This window comes from Sus scrofa, chromosome 1 (assembly GCF_000003025.6).
Source record: "Sus scrofa isolate TJ Tabasco breed Duroc chromosome 1, Sscrofa11.1, whole genome shotgun sequence".
Taxonomy (NCBI): domain Eukaryota; kingdom Metazoa; phylum Chordata; class Mammalia; order Artiodactyla; family Suidae; genus Sus; species Sus scrofa.
Window position 1 is genome coordinate 9,789,588 of NC_010443.5, and position 23,884 is coordinate 9,813,471.

General features: G+C 46.7%; 1 protein-coding gene across 13 annotated transcripts in view; it reads right to left on the reverse strand.

Annotated features, from left to right (window-relative positions):
* The window catches only part of ARID1B (AT-rich interaction domain 1B), a 435,755-nt gene continuing 413,910 nt past the window's right edge, over positions 2,040-23,884 (reverse strand). For all 13 annotated transcript variants that reach the window (XM_021071898.1, XM_021071928.1, XM_021071886.1 and 10 more), the window contains 7 exons: positions 21,421-21,559; positions 20,994-21,166; positions 15,480-15,630; positions 12,053-12,149; positions 9,934-10,717; positions 7,878-8,008; positions 2,040-5,183 (listed from right to left, as the gene is read on the reverse strand). In XM_021071898.1, the coding sequence (XP_020927557.1) occupies positions 3,459-5,183; positions 7,878-8,008; positions 9,934-10,717; positions 12,053-12,149; positions 15,480-15,630; positions 20,994-21,166; positions 21,421-21,559 (3,200 nt within the window). In that variant the 3' untranslated portion in view covers positions 2,040-3,458. The remainder of the gene's footprint in view (positions 5,184-7,877; positions 8,009-9,933; positions 10,718-12,052; positions 12,150-15,479; positions 15,631-20,993; positions 21,167-21,420; positions 21,560-23,884) is intronic.

Genomic DNA, 23,884 nt, shown 5'->3' on the forward strand with positions numbered 1-23,884 from the left:
CAAAGATATTTATTGGCATTTTTAAAAGCGCGTTTGACTGCGGTTCCCAGGGGCTGCTGCCCGGGGAGGGGTGGAGGGCGGGCCTGGCTTCGGCTCCCCGGGGAAGGAAGTGAAGCAAAACTCAGCAAGAAGACAATGGGCTGACTGGAGGGTCACTCTGGCTCATTTATAATACTTTCTTGGCTTCCTTGCAGGTGAAGAGATACGGGGAATTTGTACATGGTACTTGATAGAAAAATGAAAGATTTCCAACAGTTTTTAAATGGATGATTTCAGGGCGAAAGCCATCTTCTTTTTGTAAAAGAGGTAGTTAATAGCTTACATTGTATCTCACCAAACTGCTCATGCCCTCTTAAAAAAAGTCACTCTGTATTATAACTTCTAAAAAATAGCCTAACTAGTTTTTGAATAGGCTACATTCACCAATAAAAACCGATTCTGTATCATTCTCAACTTCAGACAAAACATAGGAAGTTATTTCTGCACACATGCCACCCCGTGATGTCTTATGTGACATTAAAAAAATGCACTCAAATACCAACAGATTCACCTTTATAGCACCATTCCAAAATACTAAACTTTCTTTGCACCTTTATTTTAATCTTTTTTTTGTACACATTTAAAGTATGGGCATCCTGTAAATTTCTGAAAAGCCTCATAGGAAAAAAAAAAAACAACTACTTTTTAGGACAAAGCAATAACTCAGTTTGTAGGCAAGATGAGATCAGGCAGGCTGTCAGTTCTTCGTGGGCTTCGGGAGTCTTCATTCTGGGGTGAGAATGTAGAAAAGATGCTAAAATCGTCCTGGATTATTCTAGCCAATACGTTGCGTATCAGTGTGTAAAATCCTGTTGCTCAATGGTCAGACTCTAGGTATTGATTACAACTCAAACCATGACAACGACAGTCCTTTGTAATGTTTTACTCTTTTGATGGACAAACTTCAAAGTTTGAATACACCTTTTATTCATACTCTGTAAGAGAGAAATTAGAATAATATCGAATTCCCTCTTACACATCTCCAGATCCGAAGCTCGGAGCACTGGAATCTGTTCTTAGCAAGCACATGTATTTGGAGGAGAATTATAAATGGGTTTTAAATTCAACATATATTTGGCTGCGTTCTTATATAAGAAGACTGTTTGATTAAGTGGGAGCTGGTAGATGAGGAGACTGCTTGCAGAAAAAAACTTTTTCTTGTGACACTAGAGTCATGTTTCACACTCTGATTATAACTGAGTGCTCATGTCTAACACTTCCATAGATTACCGTGAGCAGTGTGCCCCCGGATAACAGGTCTGGCGACAGGACTTGGGATTTCTGAGTCTGCTGGGGTTGGTAGGGTGGTGAAGAGGTAGAGTCAGCAGGGTGTCCACTGACAGCTCAACTCTGCAGCAGTTTCAAAGAAACTGATTGTTATACATTAACAGTCAATGACCCAGGAAGAAAAAAGTTGAAATGAGACGTGACTGGTATTAAAAAGCTACTGTGCACCAGGTAGGAAGGGATATGAGAATATTAATATGCCCTGAAATAGAAATAATCACTTTGCACTATGTACACCACATACAATATAACAGAGTCTCTTTAACATTGCACAATATAAATATCATACACGGTGGAGGAAACTAAAAGCGAAAGAACTTTGAGGCACACAGGAAAAACATGGACCAGACTCATCTCTGACGGCAAGTAAGACGGGGTTAGAAAAAGGCAGGAGGTTACACGGTCAGGCCGGCGAGCCCTTAGGCTCTCACCCCACGGCTGGCAGCCGCCTCCCGCACACACTGAAAATTCTCAGACCTCCTTGATGTTAGAGTTGATTGCTTCCGACAAAGACTAATTAGCTCAGTACTTGGAGAAAAATCAAACTGTTGCTCCCCACTCTATAAAGCAGGTAACCCCTAAACGTCCCTCCTGGTCTCAGGGTTCCGTAGTGAGGGGCTACGTTAGTACGCGGCTGTATTTCCCTATTTCTGGTTACTATGCAACCACTGGAAGGAAACCAGAACAGTATTCAAGAACACCCATCACAGTGCTTAACAAGATTTAATGTACATTTATTCTTAACATGTGGAACATATAAAGATTTTATACTGAATAAATGATATTCATTAAGCCAGAGGAAAAGGAGGAATTTACATCAAGTTTTTTTTTTTCTTTTTTTTTTTTAAACTACATTATCTTGAAATACAAATGTGGAATCTCGTCACTGAAAAATCTTTGAAGTTGTGTTTCTTCCTTTTAGTTGTATGTTTTTTCTTTTTGTCTGTACGGGTAACCATTATCTAAATCAATCCATATGCAACCATTTCCACACCTTGATTCATGAAGCAAATTGTAATCAGCTGCTCTCCCGAAATAGAGCACGACTTTATACATACAGAAACTTGTACATTACCCTCTTTTTTTTTTTGTTTTTTTATTTGTTTTTGTTTTTTGTATTTTTTCTTTTTTTTTTGAGATATGGCCCTAATGAAAAAATATATAAAATAAAAATAAAAAATTATTTAAATCTACCATCACTTCGTAGTTACCACATCATGAAAAAGAAACTAAAAACTTTGTACTAAAAAAAAAAAAAAAAAAAAAAGAAAAAGAAAAAGAAAAGAAAAAAATGAGGGTATGTTTAATGTACAACTTCTATATACATCACAGCCCATTAGGCAGTAAAAAAAAAAAATATTTAAAAAATGATTAAAGGAATTGTGAAGAACTGTCACGCGGAAGGTCAACGACAGACAGCAGACGTGACGATAGTGGTGAGGAAGCAATTTCCCTTGATCGTTGTCAGGTATGTGTTTTCAATCTTAGCTTAAAAAACATTGTTTTTGCTCCTAGCCTAATGGAACCATTTTTCCTGTGGAGAAACCAGTATCATTTCATAGTTTGACTGCTGACTGACACACCTCCGTGAGCCCCTATACCTACATCTCTAGAAGTTTCTATTGCACAGAACTTTGGGCGATGGGATACAGTTTGCATTATCTGAAGAAGAACACAGCCAGGAAATTGATCATTTTTCACTTTTTTTTTTTTTTTTTGCCTCAGAGTGGTGAAATTTTCCCATCTTAGCATCTTTTGCCATGACTTTTCTCCTGAAAGTCAATTCGCTTCCCCCCAAATGCAATACAACATGGAAAAGAACATTAAAAAGAAAATCTGTGAAAAACAAAAAGTGACCTTTGAATGCACTAGACAGCAACTTTGGTTAAAAAAAAAAAAAAAAAGAAAGAAAAAAACCCAAAAGGATGTACTTATGCACACAGACAGCGAATATTAATTTCATAACTGTTCGAATTAATTATCTCTTTAATTCCCAATTGGTAAATAGTGAATGGGGCAGAGGAGCAGAGATTTTCTTTCCTTCTTCCTACGCTGGATAAACAAGAACAGAAAACAGCCAGTTATACGGGAGCCTCTAGTCTTCACTCACACATGCTGCCTTCTCACTGGTGTCATAACTGCCCAATCTGAAACAGTACATCACAGATGACAGACGCAACCAGAGAGTTCAGGACAGCTGATATCGAGATATCCAGCAATCGACCCTCGTGCAGAAGGAATTCTGAGCGGTTCTCGTCCACTCTGGCCATGGCCAGCAGAGCCTTGGCCGCCCTGCACATCATGTCCACGCTAGGGGGCTCTAGAGGCGGGGGCTGCATGTGCATGAGGTTATGCTGGCTCTGCTGATACTGGGCCATGGTGACCCCATCCTCTAGGAAGCTTATCAAGTTGCCAATGCTCCCCTTTTGCACAGCTATCGCCCTGGCAGCCAGCGCGTCCCCCTGGGCAAGGTTCGACAAAAGCGCCATGGACATTTCTCGACAGACTGGGTTTTTGCGATCCCCAACGTACCTAACTAACGTGGCATAGAATTTCTCCTGACGACTAAATGGAGGCGTGGCCAAGATCAGGTCCACATTATTGTCCTGGATGCTGAGTTTACACAGCGTCTCCAGCACAAGTCTCTGAGGCGACAGGACAGAGTTGGGGCCCACGGTGGGAAAGGGGTCCTGTGCCTCCGCAGACGGGCACACCATCCAGTGCAGCAAGCCATCCAAAATTGGCAAGCAGATGCTTTCCGTGTACGCAGACAAGTCTAGCTGCCCAGAAATGTTGGCCAAAGTGACCAACGTGTTATCCCTCAAGACCTCGAGGCAGTCCCACCACCACTCATCTTTGCTGCAGGCCACCCCTTTGTCCTCGTCTTCCTCCTTCTCGTAGGTCTGCGGCGCTCGTTTTCTCTCGGGATGCTCGTGGTGAAGAAGAATCAGCTTCCCCAGGATCAGCACCAGGCCTGGATGTTTGGACATTTCGGCGTCATTCCCAGGCACAAAGGACAAGCTCCGGACGATATTCGACACGCAGATGCAGCGCTTAGCCAGCGAGTCCTGCCAGTGCGCGATGGTGCAGAGCGGGGCCTCGTCCCGGCTCCTCGGCTCGTCCTCCAGCAGCTTGATGTTGCGGTGACTTTTGGCTTGATGGATTCCGAAGGGGAACTTACTGCTTTCGGCTTGGGTACCAGGGTTCGCGTCTTCGGGCAGAGCCCCTGGCCGGGCAGACAGGACGTCATCAATGGTCGCGATGATGCTTTTCTCCTGCTGCTCTTCAGAATCCGCTTTGCCTTCCTGGTCTTTCTTCCTGCCTGTGGAGCTTAACGGGGGAGGCGGACGCCTGCGAGGAGGAATTTCCATCTTGCTCTCAAAGTGAGTCTGGATGTGCTCGGTGGTGTCCCCGCCTCCGAGCTGCCAGTGCAGAAGCCCGCTGCTGAACTCCTGGACACGACCCAGCTTGTCAGACCGGTCGACCACAAACAGGTTGTTCTTTTTGACTATCTTTATCGGCAGCTTGTCGAACTTGCTGGCTTGCCTGGGCTTCTCCTTTGGGTCTGCGGTGGCGTCGGGGGAGGCCAAAGCCGTGCCGCTCCTGTCCTCCGGCTCCGGCTTCCCACCGCCCTCCTCCTCGTCCTCCTCCTCGTCCTCCTCCTCATCCATACATTCAGCATCTTCTTCCTCTTTCCCAGACTCATCGGCCAAGGACTGGCTGTCATCTCTCTTTACCGCGTTGTGATCAAGTGCTTTTTGGCTGGGGTCTCCCACTTCGTACTCCATAAGGATCCCAAAAATGTCAATCAGGCATTTCCTAAAGTACTCTACTAAAAGCTCGAGAAATCCGGACAACTGGAGAGGGCGAGAAGGAGAAAGGCACAGTGTCATAACCTCGGGTGTGACTGAGAGGGCGAGCATCCTGAGAGCTAGACATGCGTTTCTACGGTTATTTCCACGGTTTTATTCCTTTTTGGCTGGGCCAAGAAGGAGAAACCAGGAATCAGTCAGAACTACCTTTCTGAATTTTTCATTATTAACCAAACCAAGAGTTACTGTCTTATTTCCTGTTCACTTTCCACATGACAACTTACTCGTTATTTTCATACTTCTGAAATGATCAGTGCGGGAGTGCTTTGCTGTTCTTCCCCTTTGTTTCTCATTTAGATACAATTCCACCATAACTAGGAGAGAATTTCAGCCAAAGTGAGTCTGTTCTCTTATTTATCTGAAACTTTGCTTGCCTGGATGTTTATGGTTCTTACTCTTAGGCTTTTATGGTTATTTTCGTCCTAGATGCCGTAAGTTATTCTAATTTACATTCTCCATATATTTTGGGGAAAAGATAATTTCAGCAGTGCGGTAGCTCATAAATACACAAAATTAAAAACAAATCAATTTAGCCTCTGATAAAGGAATTGGACTGTTTCATAGAAGGCACTTTGAAGTTTGTGAGTCACAACTTGCGCTGAAAGACGAAAGCCACTGTGAGCACCACCTTTGCTTCCTTTGAGCAAATGTATATGTACATCAAGAAGACCAACACACTCCGTGCCCAGCAGCTGCCTGCTCCCCACCCCCACGGCACTGCATTTAGGGACGATAAAGGCTAAGTAAGTGAAAAAGGATTCCTTAATGATAGGTGGCACAGAAATCAACCACACTTTCATATTCTGCTGTTGGTTTCCTGAAGGTGGGTTTGAAACGATTATTAAGAAGTAAGGGAGGAGTTCCAGTCGCGGCTCAGTGGTTAATGAATCCGACTAAGAACCATGAGGTCGCGGGTTCCATTCCTGGCCTCGCTCAGTGGGTTAGGGATCCGGCGTTGCCGTGAGCTGTGGTGTATAGGTCATGGACACGGCTCGGACCCCATGTTGCTGTGGCTCTGGCGTAGGCTGGCAGCTACAGCTCTGATTAGACCCCTAGCCTGGGAACCTCCATATGCTGCAGGTGCAGCCCTAAAAAGACAAAACAAAAAAACAAAAAAAAGAAGTAAGGGAAAACCCAGGCCCAAGCAGAGAGCACTTGCTTTTAGGTATGAAGGCACAGTTTTTCAAGTGGAGGTCGAGGTCCGATGTCCACCTCTTCTGTCCCCCTTAAAGCCTAGCTCGTCCCCAGGGCGAGGGAAGAGGGAGGGCTGCTAAAGCGACTCTGGTCATGAACACGCGCCCTCGAGAGGAGGTCACCCAGCACAAAGACCAACGTGTACTGTGCTGGCGAAGGCAGCAGACCGTCTTTTAAGACTTACTTTCTATTACAATGGACTTCATGAGATGTTTGGGACCTTATTAACACACTTGCCATCAACTGAAAAACTGCCCTTCAGGGCAACAATGCAGACTCCAACGAGAGAAGGAAGAGGAGTGGAAGGTGTGGGCTCCAGCTCAACAGAAGGGTGGCCGATGTTCTGGCTTTTTTTCAGCAAATGCAGAGAGTTGTTTCCACAGCAGAGGAAGAATAACCCTGCCTTATTTTTGTTTCTAAATATTTCTTAAGAAGTCTGTAGTCCAGCTGACTCCCGGGCCTTTTTCCTAATTCTCAGCTCCCTTTCTCTCCTCTGGCTATTATGCTGGAAGCTACTTTAAGCCTCGCACAGAACAAAGGAAGGTTTTAAGCTCATTAAAAGTAGGAGTTTTTATTTTATTATTTATTTATTTATTTGTCTTTTTGCTGTTTCTTGGGCCGCTGCTGCGGCATATGGAGGTTCCCAGGCTAGGGGTTGAATCGGAGCTGTAGCTGCCGGCCTACACCAGAGCCTCAGCAACGTGGGATCCGAGCCGCATCTGCAACCTACACCACAGCTCATGGCAATGCTGGATCCTTAACCCACTGAGCAGGGCCAGGGACCGAACCCGCAACCTCATGGTTCCTAGTCAAATTCGTTAACCACTGAGCCACGATGGGAACTCCAAAAGTAGGAGCTTTCAAATGATTGCTTCAAAATAACCTGGAAGGAGGCAGAAATGGGAGGGAACAGACCAAGGCACAAGTCTGGCCCATGACTTCATCACTGCTGCGGCTGAGTGACGGGTACAAGGGCTTCATTAAACCGTTTTCTCTCCTTCTATATATACTATGTTTTCTGTAATATAAAAATTGCTTTTAAATTTTACATTTCTTTTCAATTAAGAGAAAGAGGTCTGGTTCCCCTGGAAAATAGGGTGGTGTCTCACTGCAGCCTACTGTACATCCCCGCTGACTAGAGCCATCACTTTGTTACATTTGGATTAACTGCCATTGGCCTGCTGATATTCATTCTCAACAACCATTTCATTTTACCACTTTTGTCTACTCCATACACATACACGTGTGTGTACACAAGGTCACTGTTTTCTTATGAGAAATAGAAGTGTGCGTGTGTTTACATTAAGGATTAAGAGAAATGACGGTTCTAGAGAAAGTTCTCAGAAAACTATACCGATTGACGTGGTTTGTAACAACCACGGTGATGACAAACTCGAGCTGGTGAGCGCTCGTTGGCTCGGGCACCACGCGCTCCTTCAGTTTCTCACTCTGTGCTGGTCCTCGGCTGGACCGGCGCCGGCTTACCTGGGAGAGATTGAACGTAGCGACCGTGCTGTCATCATACAGAAGAATGTTAATAGTGTCCAAAGCCCAAGTACTCTCGGCCAGGAGACCTGACTTAAGGGACATCATCACACGCCAGGCCTCAGGAGTAACTGCAGTTGGAAAAAACGACGGCGGGGTTAATACTGCCTCTAAGCACAGAGGAGAGAAAAGAACCAGAGAATCAGAAAAAGAAGGCGGGGGTGACGTGAAATATGGACTTTTAAACAAATGCTCTTCGGGACAGCTGAACGTGGTCATTTCGGGATTGAGATGGGGAGACGGGCTGCCCTGAGAAACTTCTGCAGCCGAAGAGCTTTTTGCTTTGCAGGTTAAATGGGAGGGGTGGCTAAACACAAACGGTCCTTTCTGTATTTGTCTTTTGCTCCATTCACAACTGTCTCAAGGTGACGTCTTCAGAAGGCTGGCAAATAGGCAGAATATAGGCACAATTTCATTCCCCAACAGCACAAGCTCAGATACGGAGTCTCCGCTCTCCCACACCGTCTTCCCTCTGAGCTCCTGCCTGCAGAACACGCTGTTGACAGGTACTAGCACTTTGATGGTTCAGAATTTTCAGGACCTCGGCCTGAGCCAGAGGATGGGCTGGACTTTTGTTTTCCCCATTCCTCTTAGTGATGAAGCCACAGCGATGAGAGGAAAGGTTTGCAAGGTCTGTCACAAGACGGGACTCGGAGGGGAGTCCCATCATGTGTCTGAGAGTTCAAAGGGAAGCTGTCTCAGGAAGCCGGCAGAAACAGCGGGTGCGGGAAGACCTGTGCTGTCAGAACCCCCAGAGCAGCAGCCAGGCCAGACCAACAGTGATCCCAAGGGCAGGAGGGGCCGCGGGTTGCCACTTTCGGTTTAATTTCATCTAGTTTTCAAAGTTTCTAAGATAGACACATAATACTTTTTAACAGAGAAGGCAAACTTTCATTTTAAAATGAGGACCCTGAGTTTCTCTACAATTTATACAATTGATACAATTAAGCTCTATTATTTCCTTTGCTGTGTTATAAGTACTTCAAAAAATAATGCAGGAGGAGTTCCCACGGTGGCACAATGGGATCAGCAGCATCTCTGCAGCACCTCTGTGGCGCTGGGATGCAGGTTCCACCCCGGCCTGGCACAATGGGTTAAGGGTCCAGCATTGCACCTGGAGAGTAGGTCGCAACTGCAGCGTGGATCTGATCCCTGGCCCAGGAACCCCATATGATTTGGGGTGGCCAAAAAAGGAAAAAAAAATGTAGGGAGTTCGCTGGTGGCTCAGCAGGTTAAGGATCCAGCACTGTCACTGCTGTGGCTCTGGTTGCTGCTGTGGCCTAGGTTGGATTTCTGGCTTGGGAACTTCTGCATGCCACGGGTGTGGGGAAAAAAAAAAATGCAGAAAAAGGTAGTGTCATCCCAGAAATTCCAAATTTCTAATTAGTATTCAGAACATCTCACGCAGAATGAACAGGTGACATCAGCATTCAAATGAAAGAGTTCCTTGGGCCATATCAACAGTGCTACAGAGATTATATCGAATCCTACATATCGTACCATAGAAAATTTCATAGAGCCTATCATGTTACCTAGCTACACACCACAGCCAGGCTTCTATATTTTCCTAGGGAAACTCACTGTCTGTAGGTTATTACCAAAATTACAGAGTGGTTTTCTAGCAAAATTTCGCAGGCCACGCTAGCATTTCTGCAGTCTTGGAGCTGTTCTGTTAAGCACACAGGGCAGAGATGAAGTGTTGGGTTCAGCTTAGATCTTTTGAGAGCAAAGCACAGTAGGGAGTCACAAGGAGTCCCTTGGAGCTCCCCGGTTGCTCTCCCTTCTCACACAAACAACATTCACACGTAAAGGTGCCGTTTTAATGCTCACTCCGGGGCTTAGTTCAGATTAGGGGCTTCCAACTACTGCTCCTGCACCAAAATACGCCCTGGGAGGGTGCGATCCTAGAATTTCAGCCCTTTGGGATTAGGGGACCACATCTACCCTCAAACTGACATTCCAGATGGCAACCGGAGTCCGTCTGAGGAATGCTTACCGATATCCTTTGAGGTAATCTTTCGCCTTTGTTTCAAGACTGGCTGTGAGGCTTCCACAGAGCCGGGAGGAAAGGTGATCTCCCTTCTGATGGGGGGTGGCTGCGGGGGCGGCCCCGCGACCTGGGCCGTGGGGACGGTGGGCATGGCCTTCTGCATCTTCATGGCGGGCAGGAAGGGGGACTTGCTGGGAGACAGACGGCTCTCCAGGGAGCGCTGGAAGGACGCGGGGCTGGGCGCTCGGGAGATGTGATTTGGCAGTGACGGTGGCGTCTGGTAGGAGGACTGAGGCGGGCGAGTGATGGGCTGCATGGAGGCTGAAGAGGACATGTAAGGCTGACGCTGGCTGACGTGAGAAGGCCACTGGCTCTCGTGATTTATCCTTTGATCAGGTACCATCATATCATCCGTGCGGTTCATGCCTGGATAGGGAGGTGCCTGTGCAGGGCCGCCGGGGCCTTGCCTATTCTGGTAGGGGTAAGGCATATCGTTACGCGTGGCCCACATACTCTGCTGAGGCCCTTCGCTGGAGGACGACTGCATCGGGCCACCCATGATCTGGGGCGGGATGCCGTGGGGCTGTATCTGGCCCGGGCCCTGCATCCGCTCTCTGTTGTAGGGGTACGGGTACTGCCCCTGGATGGGCCGCCGGTCCGGGCCCGAGTAGGAACCGCTGTACTGGTTGTACATCTCCTGCTGCTGGTTGCCGTACTGCATGTTGTACACGTCTCCCTCGTGGCGCTTGGCGGGAGGCCCATACATGCCGTCCATATGGCGCTTGTAATTCTGCAAAGTCATACAGACGAATCACACCGATGTGCTTTTACAGGTATCACCCACACTTAAGTTAGACAAAACAGTTAGTACCTGGTGGAGCGTTCCTTTCAAAAGGAGCACGGGGCGCTCCCGCAGCAGCGGAGGAGCGCGCCTTCACCCCGCCAGGCGCCCGGACGGGGCGCCCAGTTTGTTCCCACGCACGCGTGCGTGCGAAATTGTCTGCAGGTGGAGCAAAAGCCTTCCTGCCTGGTATTTTCCAGGGCTGCGATTTGGGAGAGCATGGCTTTGGAGACCACTGCACAGGCAGGGCCGCCCCGGGGCTCGGAGATGCGCTAGGACGACTTCATAGGTAGAGAGAAATGTCGCGGGGACGGACTGAGCATTCTGAAGGCCAGCCCGGAGGGCGCCGCGGTCCAACAGACTCCTTGGGCCCAACTTTACAGAAGAGCCTCCACGCAGGACTGGCTCCTCAGAATGGCCCTGTGGCCCCCGCCCCGGCTGCCGGCTCAGCCGGGTCACATTCGCCATGAAAGCCTCTGAGGACAGGGCTGGCTGGTGTGGCCCCCGTTAGGAAGCTCTCCTCCTGGGGCTCCCGGGGCTTCCTGCACTTGATCGGGGTGGGGAGCTCCTGACAGGAGCCAGCGGGAGGGACGCGGAGGCTCACAGGTTAATTAGTGTTCCAGCACTTTACTGGAAAGTTGTCTCAGATCAATTGGTTTGCTAATACAATTCCCTGTACAAACACGCTCCAGTAAAATTAATGTTTAAAATCCCTTCCATTTTACAAGCGGTCTTAGACCCGAAGAGCTGTTTACAACCAGCAAGTGCCTGTGCCTGAAAAGCCACAGCATGCCATGCAATCCTCTGCATCAGTCATGTCACTGCAAGGTTATCTCACATATTTCAAGATCTCTGAGCTGCAGTGCTGTGCAAAGAGCACAACCCCAGGCACCTATCAAACACACTCTTCCTCTCTTACTCTTAGAAACAAATCAACATTCACTGTTAGCATATATACCTTGTTTTTCTTACATATCCTCTTTAAAACATATTGACAAATTTCTGTGCTAGAATGTCATTTGATACAATAGGACACAGAACAGATAGATGAGTAAAACATACCTGAACCTGGACTTATTATTTGCAAGATGAAATGTCCGTAACTTCCTACAACGTTATATTTAAGAGCTATTTCTACCCAATTTGCTGATTTTAAAATCCTATTTTTCTAGCATAAACAAATTGTTCAATAAATGCTAATCATTTTTGTTACACTTCCTAAAACTCTTCGGAAGTAACACAGGTTTGAATGTTAAGCAGAGAGCACGCTGCTCGCCAACTCACCGTCTGCTGTGGGTACAGGCCTGGCTGGTGTCCTCCATATGGCGGCTGTCCTGAGGGAGGGCCTTGGCCTGGGTACTGCTGCCCGTAAGGTTCATGCCTAGAGTGAGGCATTCAAAGGAAACCTCATTTACCATGGACCCTGGGCCAAGGGAGAGGAAGAGTCCATTTCTGGAAACCCCAGCGCTGTCTTTCCTTCACCCCGAGCAGCAGCAGCGCTTCTGCACCCACTCTGGGAGCGCTGCCAACCCCCGGCGGGTGGGTGGGAGGAGTCCTGCTGGGAGGGCAGCACCCTCGGCCTTTGAGGAGAGGCCCCGCCCGGCCACCGAGGGGCCAGGGAGGGCATGACACACACTGACGTGAGGCATTAACGAGGGCAAGAAACAACAGAAGAACCTAGGAACCAAGGCAGTACTTCTAGGAGTACCAGGGCACTGACGTATAATCGTGGAAAGTGTTTCTACCTCTTCCTTGCTCATCGTGAATATAAAACGTGCGAGTTTCTGAAGGGATACTTCAAAATTAATTCACATGAAACGAAGTTTGTAAAGACATAACTACTCAAAATTTCTAAGTCCTGGAGTTCCTGTCATGGTGCAACAGAAACAAATCCGGCTAGGAACCATGAGGCTGTGGGTTCGATGGCCTGGCCTTGCTCAGTGGGTAAAGGATCTGGCGTTGCCATGAGCTGTAGTGAAGCTTGCAGACGCAGCTTGGAACCCGTGTTGCTGTGGCTATGGAGTAGGTTGCCAGCTGTAGCTCCGATTAGACCCCTAGCCTGGGAACCTCTATATGGTGCAGGTGCAGCCATAAAAAGCAAAAAACAAACAAACAAACAAACAAAAAACCCCAAAAAAACCAAAGTCCTATGACCCTAAAAGGCTACAAAAAAGAGCAGCAGGAATGATATAAATGTACTTCTATTAAATCACAATACAATTATTTATATTGAGAAATTATAAACACCACAAAAATAGCATGTTTAAAAAAACCAACAGAATTGAAATTTTGAAAACTAAGCTGGTGTAGTTACTATACTGAATCTTGTAGGAAAGAATTCTCGAACTGAACATATTCCTAAACTGGTCAAGAAATAAGAAAATGTGTACAGTAGAAACTGGCACATTGTAAATCAACTGTACTTTAATTTTAAAAAACAAAAAAAATTTAAAAAGAAAATAAATGAATTTTTATTTTTTATTTTGTCATTATTATTTTTACCATCCAAAGTCAAGGTTCTTTTTTAAATATAGAATGCTTTTTATTTATTTCTTTTTAATCACAGCTGGTTTACAGTGTTCTGTCAATTTTCTAATAAATGAATTTTTAGAATATTACATGTAAAACAGCTAAAGGGGAAGTTTTTGCTAATGACATGGCCATCCAGAAGGAAGCTTATAGTTGGGAGAAAAATATAATTGACACAGATGAAATTCAAGCTGAACAAGTAACACTTCTCAGAGGAGAAAGCTTAATGGGTTAAGTCCTCATGTGGTAGACCTGAAATGATTAAACCTAGGCCATGCAATGTTCTGGAAGGCATTTTCGAAGAAAAAGAAAATTTGCTTGGGTTCCTTTAAGAATGGATGTCCCAGGACAACTCTTCTTTTAATATCATCAGCCCACTCCCCACAGAAAGCTTTTCTTGGCCCCTCAAAAACAAGGAGTCGTGGCTCAGTGGTAACAAACCTGACTAGTATCCATGAGGATGTGGGTTCAATCCCTGGCCTCACTCAGTGGGTTAAGGATCCAGTGTTGCTGTGAGCTGTGGTATAGGTCGCAGATGCGGCTTGGATCCCGAGTTGTTGTGGCTGGGGTGTAGGCCAGCAGCTGCAGCTCCAGTTTGACCCATCGCCTGGGAATATCCATATACCATGGGTGTGGCCCTAAAAAAATAAAAAAACCCCAAACAACATCAACAACAAAACAGGAAAAACCAAACCGAATCTTGGTAAAATCCTTACCCAGTACACTGGACATCACCAAACGGGTGACTAAGGCAGATTTCACAGACAGACTTCCCCATGGCAGCGTCAGATTAGAAGCTGAGATTCCCGAGTCTAGCAGGAAGTACCATACTGCTTTGAGTGTGTGATGCTGTGAAATTCACCAACCAGGCTCATGGAAAATGCTACAGGGAAACTATTTCGTAAAACAGTGATTCTACAAACCTTTCTTTCCTTTGGGTTAAACCAGGGAGCCTTCGCTACTGAACTGTCCCTGTAACCCCAGCAGGTGGACTGAGGAAAGGCGGGCTGAGTGGGCAGAGGCCTCCCACACAGGATTCCCAAGGAGCGGATGGAAGCCGTGCCTGGCCTCAGGCCTGTCCCGGTGGCTACAGTTAGAACAAGAGCCTCCTACTGTGCCGCCACCATTTTCCTTTAAAAATCAGACACTAAACTGCAGGCTTTGCTTCTGAGCACCGCTCCCTAGGGAGGTAAGGAACGGGCCAACCAAAGGCAGGACCTGGCAGGGCCTTGCTCACTGAAGTGCACCCTGAGCCACTATTTTAGGAAGCAGCTTCCTGTTACTTCTCAGAGACACTTCAATGATTCTCCTTCCGTCTTATTAAAATAACCTGGGCCAGCACTGCAACCTGACTTGCTGTTTTAATACTGAGACGCTGCCCTGAAAAAGAGGTCCTGAAAGAAAAAAAAAAATTCACAGGGAGCAGTGGGACCATCTAAGAAATCAATGCCTGGAAGCCCTTGCTGAGAACCCACGACCGCCCGAGCCTACTGACAGCCCCGAGTGGTACCACTGCCCAGACCTTGAGGCGCTGCAGGTCACGGGAGGAGCCATGCATGGAGGCGGCGGTGTCGGTGTGGTGACAGTGGCTGGGATGACACTGGCTCTTATATTCTTAGGGAGAAGACTCCTGCCCTGGCCAGCCCAGCCCCTGTATGTTTCTAATTCATGCTTTGGGGTACTTGCTAATAAAAGCACAGCTGTACTTGGTGGCTTGGGGACAAGGTCCTTTTCCCCAGTCCTGCTACGGTCGTCCGTTGAGTGAATGCAGCCAGCTGACAGCCACAATCCTTTTTTTTTTTTTTCGATCTTTTTGTCCTTTTAGGGCCACACCCACAGCATATGGAAGTTCCCAGGCTAGGGGTCAAATAGGAGCCGTAGCCACTGGCCTATACCACAGCCAGAGCAACACGGGATCCGAGCCGCATCTGCGACCCACACCACACACAGCTCACCCAAACACTGGATCCTGAACCCACTGAGCGAGGCCAGGGATCGAACCCGCCACCTCATGGTTCCCAGTCGGATTCATTTCCGCTGCACCACGACGGGAACTCCCTCACAATCCTTCTTAACTTCGGCAGGAAAGCAGACACCAGGGCTACCAGGCCTTGGAAATGTGTGTGTGTGTGGAGAGCAGTTTCTAGTAAATCACGGCATCTTTGTCTTAGGAAACACTCACCTTCGATCGTAACTGGCCCCATAGGGAAACTGCTGCCGCTGCCCCATGCCTAGACTGGACATGGCTCCAGACGGACTCTGGTTATACATGTCCTGCATGCTGCTGGTGGGCATCTGTCCTTGCGTCATAAACGGCTCGCTACTTCCAGGCACTGCAATATTTTTAATAACAGAAAAAACATTAAGCCAAAGGGTCCCAACATCCCTTGCTGTCATTTCTGTTATCCTAACATGACAGACAACAATACCAGTGAAAGAGCATAAGGCCTGGAGTCGAGATGGGGCCTGCTGGGGGCAGGATTCTGACTCGGACCCCAAGGTCCCCCGTCATGCCCACACGGGTCTGAGTCTCTCCCTTGGACTGTGGATAGGAACTAGGAACGCGATGGGCATCACAGGGCAAAAGGGATTTCACAGATGTAATCAGCTGGCCGAGTTAACCCAAAGGGAGAGCGCCCACGCGGGGCCTTTAAGTGGTTGCCTAGAGGTGTAAGACAGATCAAGTCAAGTTGGAGATACGCTGGCCCTGAAGAAGCCGCGGAGAGAGCCACGCATCAGGAAGGACGGCAGCCTCAAGGAGCAGAGAAGCCCTCAGAGGACAGTAAACAAGAAAACAGGACTTCAGTCCTACAACTGCAAGGAACGCAATTCTGCCAACAACTCGAACCAGCTCAGAAGAGATGGAGTCCTGGCTGACAGCTTGATTTCTGCTGTGAGACCCTGAGCTGAGAATCCACAGAAACCGCAAGGGCATACACGTATGCTGTTTCGAGCTGCATGTCTGTGGTGCTTTGTTATGCAGTAACAAAGAAAACAGACACAGGCCCAGACCTGCACTTATTTGGGTAAACTGCCTAATTTCTAAGTCTAAATTCCTTGTCTATAAAATGAGGTTGACAATATCATCTCATTGAACGGTTGTAAGGAAAAGATGAAATACATATATAGAGTTAGTTCCCTTCCCGTTTAGAAAACGAAGAGAAAGCCTTAACATAACTGCCCAAACACCAACTCCCTTCAAAATCAGGATGAAGAAAATCAGTAGGGAGTTAAGAACAGCTCAAGAAGGGATAAGACACAACTATTTCTAACAAAGGGTAGAATGTCAATTAGGTCAAATATGCAAATTAGCATCAGCTCAGAGCCTGAAGGAAATTGGGTCAAGCCCAGAAACTAGCCTGTAGGCAAATTAAACATTTTAATGCAAATCTTAATTGATACACACGATTACAACCTTTCTTTATCCTATGAAGGTTACTTTTATGATCCATGAGATAAAAGCTGATTAAAATTTTGTGAGCTGATAAAAAAAATTTGTTTGGCTGGCAGAGAGGTGCAAATAATGCAGCCTGTTAGTGGTAGAATGTATTTTGCTCTGTAAGGGGCTTTCCCATACTTTCTCTCTTATAGGAGCTTATATCAACCTGCAGTAGAGCCGGTTTTGATGCTACTGCCCATTTTGTCAAAGAGACAGACAGAGATAAGGGGGTAAAGTTAAATAGCTTAATTCCCTAATACAGAGTTCTTAAAAATCAATAAGAAAAAAGACCGTCAAATTCAAAAATGGGTAAGCACACCAATGGACATTCACAGGAAAAGAAAAATAAATGGTTCACCACTACATGAAAAGATAAGTGACCTCACTAATCATTAAGGAAATTCAAGTGAAAACAATAACTTCCCCCTCCCCCAGTCTGACCAGCAAATAATAAAATGACTGAGAATACACACATGCTCATGTTAAGAATATTAAGCTGGTACAACTTTCACCAATACCTCCATGAGACACTCTACTTTGGTGACCCCCGGGAGACGCACATCTCTGGGTATTCACAGCCTGTGAAGCCCACACACTATGAGGCCAGGCTTGGTCACATGACCAGCCTTGACCAATGTGACACAGCAGAGGGTTGGAGGCGGCTGCAAATGGGGATGTGCTCTTGGAGGGCTCGTGCCTGGAGACCGTCTACCACAGCATGAGGTGCCCGAGAAGTGCCACGGAAAGGCGTCATGGAAATGCCCCACAGAGGAGGCCTCAGGATGACACTGGTCACTCAAGTGACACCCCAGCTCCAGCGGAGCGCGCCCTCTGGCTTCAGATGACTCAGCTGACAACACATGGAGTCAAGAGCCACCCCGCCCACCCCAGAACTGTGAGATACAATTAAGTGTTGTTAGAGCTACTAAGTTTGGGGGTAGTTTGTTACAACAGTAAAACATACTGAGCAAACTGAGAAAGAATTCTTATCCTTGGATTCAATTATTCTACTTCTAGGAATCTATGTCACCGAAATGCTTACGAGTGTGAAAAAACAGCTCAACTTTAATAATCGCTGTATCATTATTTTTAATAGCAGAATGTTATGAAACAACCCATTCATTACTAGGGCATTAAAAAGAATAAGTTGGATTTTCTGTGTTGATATTAACAAATATTAAAAATACACTAAGTTAAATAATATATAAATATTCACAATTGTTCACATGTAAGTATTTAATCAGTCAACCCCTCAATCAGTGATGAATTAAGATAAGTAGGTGGGGGAGTTCCCTGGTGGCTCAGTGGGTTAAGGATCTGGCATTATCATCGCTGTAGCACAGGTCTGATCCCCAGCCTGGGAACTTTTGCATGGCGTGGATGTGGCCAAAAAAATTAAAAAAAGATAAGTAGGTGGGAAAGGCAGGTGGATAGGTGGGGCCAAGGCTACTCAGGGTTCCTGAGTCATAGATTAGGCTTTTTCATCTCCTCCACCACCACACAGGTCAACAGCAGGAACAGCAGCACCAACAACAAAGAGCACGATATCCACTGATGTCAGTCAGGAAATAAAAAAGCAGAGCACCATCAAGTTCACGGAATAGAAGTTCACAGACTAGAGTGAACTGAGGAACGGAAACCTTTACTGGAATGGCGATGGGGCTGTGAGAACATCTGTGTTCTGTGGATGAGCTGCTTATCTGCGTTAAGTTGGTATTCAACTCACCAGCACTGAAAGGCAGCAGGCAAGCTGAAATATACTGGGGAATGTGAGATGGAGCTTCTCTCTGAGCTGCTGTGTCATTTACACAGTTGATGAGAACACATGACACAGCTGCCTAGAACCTAACAAGGTCATCCAGACTGTCCCCTCCACCCCACATTAACTGTCACTATAAAAAATTACAGGTGTGGAGTTCCCGTCGTGGCGCAGTGGTTAATGAATCCGACTAGGAACCATGAGGTTGCGGGTTTGATCCCTGCCCTTGCTCAGTGGGTTAACGATCCAGCGTTGCCGTGAGCTGTGGTGTAGGTTGCAGACGAGGCTCGGATCCTGCGTTGCTGTGGCTCTGGTGTAGGCCGGTGGCTACAGCTCTGATTGGACCCCTAGCCTGGGAACCTCCATATGCCGCGGGAGTGGCCCAGGAAATAGCAAAAAGACAAAAAAAAAATAAAATAAATAAAATAAAAATAAAAATTACAGGTGTAAGGAAACAAAAGAAATAGAACCATGTCTAATACAGCACAGAGATAGGATTTTGGAAGAGTTCACAACTACTTTTGAAACCAGATTCCAAACTTACTCATTATTTTTCCATCTTATCGTCAGATTTTCAGAGTCTAAAAATGTTATACAACCACCGACAGCACTAACAACATGTTCTTTCCAGCATCTCACACCCTTAAGAAAAACAGCTCACTCCAGCATTCACAAGGCTTTTGAATTTCTGAGCTTACGGATTTATTGCCTGTTCTGCAAAAGCTTTACCTGGAATAAGCAGTTCTAAGCTTTTGAAAGAAGACATTATAGATTATCTTGCTTTGTGTAACAGATACCTGAGATACACATGAAATGTAATCTTATTTGTTAACTAAATGGTTATATGCCCAACATTTAAAATTTTGAGATTATTTTTATTTTTCATTGCTCCATAATACTTGTGAAAACCAAGGCTTTGCTCCACTTAAGACAATAGACCAAGTAATTCGTGTACTCTACACATCTAAATACAGCAAAAGAGCTATTATTTAAGGGATCCTAGAAGAAAATATTATTTGCTGTTTTTCCACATGTGTTTCAAAAACATCCATATTCAGTTTCACAGGGCCCAGCTGCACTGGGAGGGTGCAACAGCATTTGGAAGCGGGGCCCACCAGAGGAGCCGAAAGCTGGGAGGGTGCAATAGCATTTGGAAGCAGGCTGAAAGCGCAGTGGCTCAGATGCCTGTGGTCTCTGGGCTAAGTGAACGCAGGGGCTGAGAAGCACAAAGGAAGAACCACTCTGGTGTTCGGGGATGTCAGTGAGAACCCGGCGGTCTCGTCCACCCTGGAGCTGTCCTTCGTCCTCCAAGATTATACCCAATTCCGCCGCTCTGCCCAGCTCGACACACCCTCCACCACTGCCCACCTCAACATCCCCAAGCCGGCTCTGGGTCCTCTTCTCCACCTTGTCCACTGCCCTGCGTCCACACCATCGGGAGTAACGGCCAACCTGTGTCTCCCTCCTTCCCGGCTCCCCACCCCCTCGGTGGTAAGGTCTGCACCCTCTCAGTCACCAGCACACAGATCTTCTTCCTTCCGCCCCACGTCCAGTCCATCGGCACGTCCGGCTGTTTCTATGCCCCAAACACAGACTGAGTGGTTCCACTTCTCTCGCCCTGCGGGGGAGGGTCTGACTCCATCGCCTCTCCCTGGACTTGACAATGGTCCCCCAACTCTACCCTCACTCCTCGCATCCATTCTCCATCCATGGCCAGTTATTTATATTCACTTTAAGCAATAACCCCAGCCACCTCACCTCCTGTACAACATCCTCGAGCCAGGGTGAAACCCAAACCCACCCGCATGCCCAGGAAGGCTGAAAGGCTCTGGCCCCCTTGGCCCCGCTGCGCCCAACCTGCCCTGTGCTCGTTATGCCCCAGAAGCCGTCCACCTGCTCTAGTGCACCAAGCGCGCCTGCCTCAGCCCCCCCAGCTCCCTGCTCCCCCGACTGGCTCCCCGTTCCTCAGGTCTCAGCAGATAACCATCAGCTCCCTGGAGCCCCTGCCACCCCCGCCCACCATCCCTGCTCTTCATGCCCTTTCTTCCTTTTTGCGTCCTTTCTTCCATCCATCGCGGTCTTTCGTCACATATATGTGGCTTAGCTTTCATTTTATTTGCAGTTTGTAGACCGTCAGCTCCACAAGGGACTATCTCATTTACCAACATGCTACCCAGCACCAGCCCCACACACAGCTCAGGTGATGTGACAACAATGACACCGACTGGAGGCGGCCCTGAGCACGTGTGCTTATGACAGGTGTCAGTTGCCCTTCCAAGGGATGTATTTATGTCTGTTAACTCAATTAGTCCTCATGATCCATGATTTTCCCAAATCCTAGATGAGGAGACCAAGGCACAGAGATGCTAAGTACTTTCCTCAAGGGGAGCCATGTAGTGGCCGGAGAGCTGGGACTCAATCGTGTCTCGAATGGGTCAGTGACTCGGCCAGGGGACGGCAGAGAGGAGAAGCCTGGGCAGAGGCCCCTCGGCACTTGCCTTTTCTCATTCCTCCAAAGGGGTCCTTGTTGGGCTCGTAGGGCATTCTGCCCATCACGTCCGGCATGCTCATGCCCTGCTGGTAGGGGGCGCTCGGAGTCATGGAGTTGCGTTTGGGGAACGATGCATCACTTGCGTCCGAGAATGGGTCGTGCACACTGACTGTACTGCTTCTGGTGAGATGAGAGACATGAAAGCTTGATGACAGAGCATTCGTCATCTCCAAACACTAATTTGGAAAAGAGTCCACTTTTGAAATGTGAACATGCAAAAACCATCCAAAATAAATTACGTGAATAAGCTAGCGGGGACCGATATTTAGACACTCACTAGAGAACACTACTTCCTCTCTCGGAGTTTAGCCCCCGCCCCCACAATTAAAAGACAGACCTGACTTGGTGCAACTCATAGGGATCTTTCCACATACCTTCCGCCTTGCATTGGGGTCATTTGTCCATGAGGGGTAGAGGCTGGAGTAGGTGGCTTCAGGTCACCTGGAACCTCTGCCATCGAATTACTGCCAGTTGACTGGGGGGTCTGTGGACCTTGCAAGGATCCTGAGTTAGCTGACAGTAGTAGTTGCAAGAGAAAGTGGGAGAAAAACAAGAGGTTATTGAGTAAGTTCAGCCTTGATTGTCATTTTTTTTTAAAAAAGGAAAGAAAATAAGACACCATCTTATGAAGAAACAGTAACGATGACCATTGCTGGTGAAGATGTAGTGAAATTAATTGCCCATTTTTTAGAGTGGAAATTAGTAAGTTTTCTTTTTTTTTTTTATTAAACTGTTTAGAAACATACTTCAGATGTGTGTCATAAAACATACCTGTTGACTGGCTAATTGCTTTCTTGGGGGTTTAATCCCAAGAAAATAATCTAATATCAGAATTCCCATTGTGGCACAGCAGAAACAAATCCGACTAGTAACCACGAAGTTGTGGGTTTGATCCCTGGCCTCGCTCAGTGGGTTAAGGATCCTGCGTCATCACGAGCTGTGGTGTAGGTCACAGATGTGGCTTGGATCTGGCGTTGCTGTGGCGTAGGCTGGCAGCTACAGCTCTGATTAGACCTCTGGCCTGGGAACCTCCACGTGCCTCGGGTGTGGCCCTAAAAAGACAAAAAAAAAAAAAAAAAGAAAAAGAAAGAAAGAAAATAATCTAATACAAAAAGGCTTCAGGCAGAAAAATGTTTATTTCAATGTCGTTTGTAATAGAGATAATCTAAGTGTCTGAGAATAAGGAAAAATGAGATTAAAATTTTGATATATCGATTTGATGGACTATTGCACTGTTTTAGAAAGAAATTAGAAAAATTATCTGGGTGTTAGGTAATGCGACACATTTAAGTTGTAAAGCAGTGATACAAATTAATACTGAGCTTTATGTCATTTCAATACCTTCTCAACATGTGGAGGTGTCTATGCTCTGTCACTAACCGTCATTTTTGGAGCTATAAAGTCATATTTGTTATTTATATAATACTAGTCACTTGGAGTTCTTTAATGTCATTACCAGAGTTATGAGACTTGGCTTTAACTACAATTACATTATAATAACAAAGCTCAGAATTGAGCAGATCTTTTTAAAGCTTAAGTGGAATTCTTAAAAAAAAAAAATTGACCCCACTTTTTAGGAAAAACAGTATCTTAAGGGCTCTTTTGCTTTATCACAGTCCTTGGCATTAGGTGTTCAACAAATACTGGTTTCATTTATTAATTAAAGAAATACTGGAGTTCCTGTCGTGGAGCAGTGGTTAATGAATCCGACTAGGAACCATGAGGTTGAGGGTTTGATCCCTGCCCTTGCTCAGTGGGTTAACAATCCGGCGTTGCTGTGAGCTGTGGCGTAGGTTGCAGACGCGGCTCGGATCCCGCGTTGCTGTGGCTCTGGAGTAGGCCAGTGGCTACAGCTCCAATTTGACCCCTAGCCTGGGAACCTCCATATGCCACGGGAGCGGCCCAAGAAATGGCAAAAAGACCAAAAAAAAAAAAAAAATTAATTGAATAAATAAAGTACTTATTATATTGGAGTCTATTTTCTACATGCACCAAACTGACAGAGAAAGACAATTCCTGCCCTCAGACGGTTTACAATAAATACTTTCAGGACTATAACTGTAACACACAGAATTCCTGGCCGCTTGTAAAAACTGATATTGCACATATTATCATCAATAGTTTCTTTCCTATGAAGACTCAGTTACCACCACCCACGACTCCCTTTCGAGGAAGCTGGAGCTGAGCGATGCGCTACAGAGGGTGAGAAATGGAAGCGAGTCTGTCGCTTCCACTCAGGAAGCCTCAGCCCAAGCCAGACCTCTCTAGCGAGACGAGGTCCTGAATGAATACTGATGGCCACCAACAGGGACTGCGTTCCGTCACGTCTCCCCTGGGTGCCTAGGACCACAGTGACTCGGGGATGACCTGCAACACATGGAAGTTCCCAGGCCGGGGATCGAACCCGAGCCGCAGCAGCGACCCAAGCCACTGCAGTGACAACACTGGCTCCTTAACCCGCTGTGTCATCAGGGAACTCCTAGGAAGACTAGTTTCTTTTATTCTTTATAGGGCTGCACCTGCGGCATATGAAAGTTCCCAGGCTGGGGTCGAACCAGAGTTGCAGCTGCCAGCCTACACCACAGCCACAGCCACAGCCATGCCAGATTCGAGCCGCATCTGTGACCTACACCACAGCTCACAGCAACGCCGGATCCTGAACCCACTGAGTGAGGCCAGGGATCGAACCTGCATCCTCATGGATACCTGGTCTGGTCCCAACCTGCCGAGCCACAAAGGGAACTCCAAGGCTAATTTTAAATGTAGACACCTTCTTGGATGTAGATACCTTAAAACAGAAACTTACCAATTCATGCTTATAAACCAAAATTTGGTAAA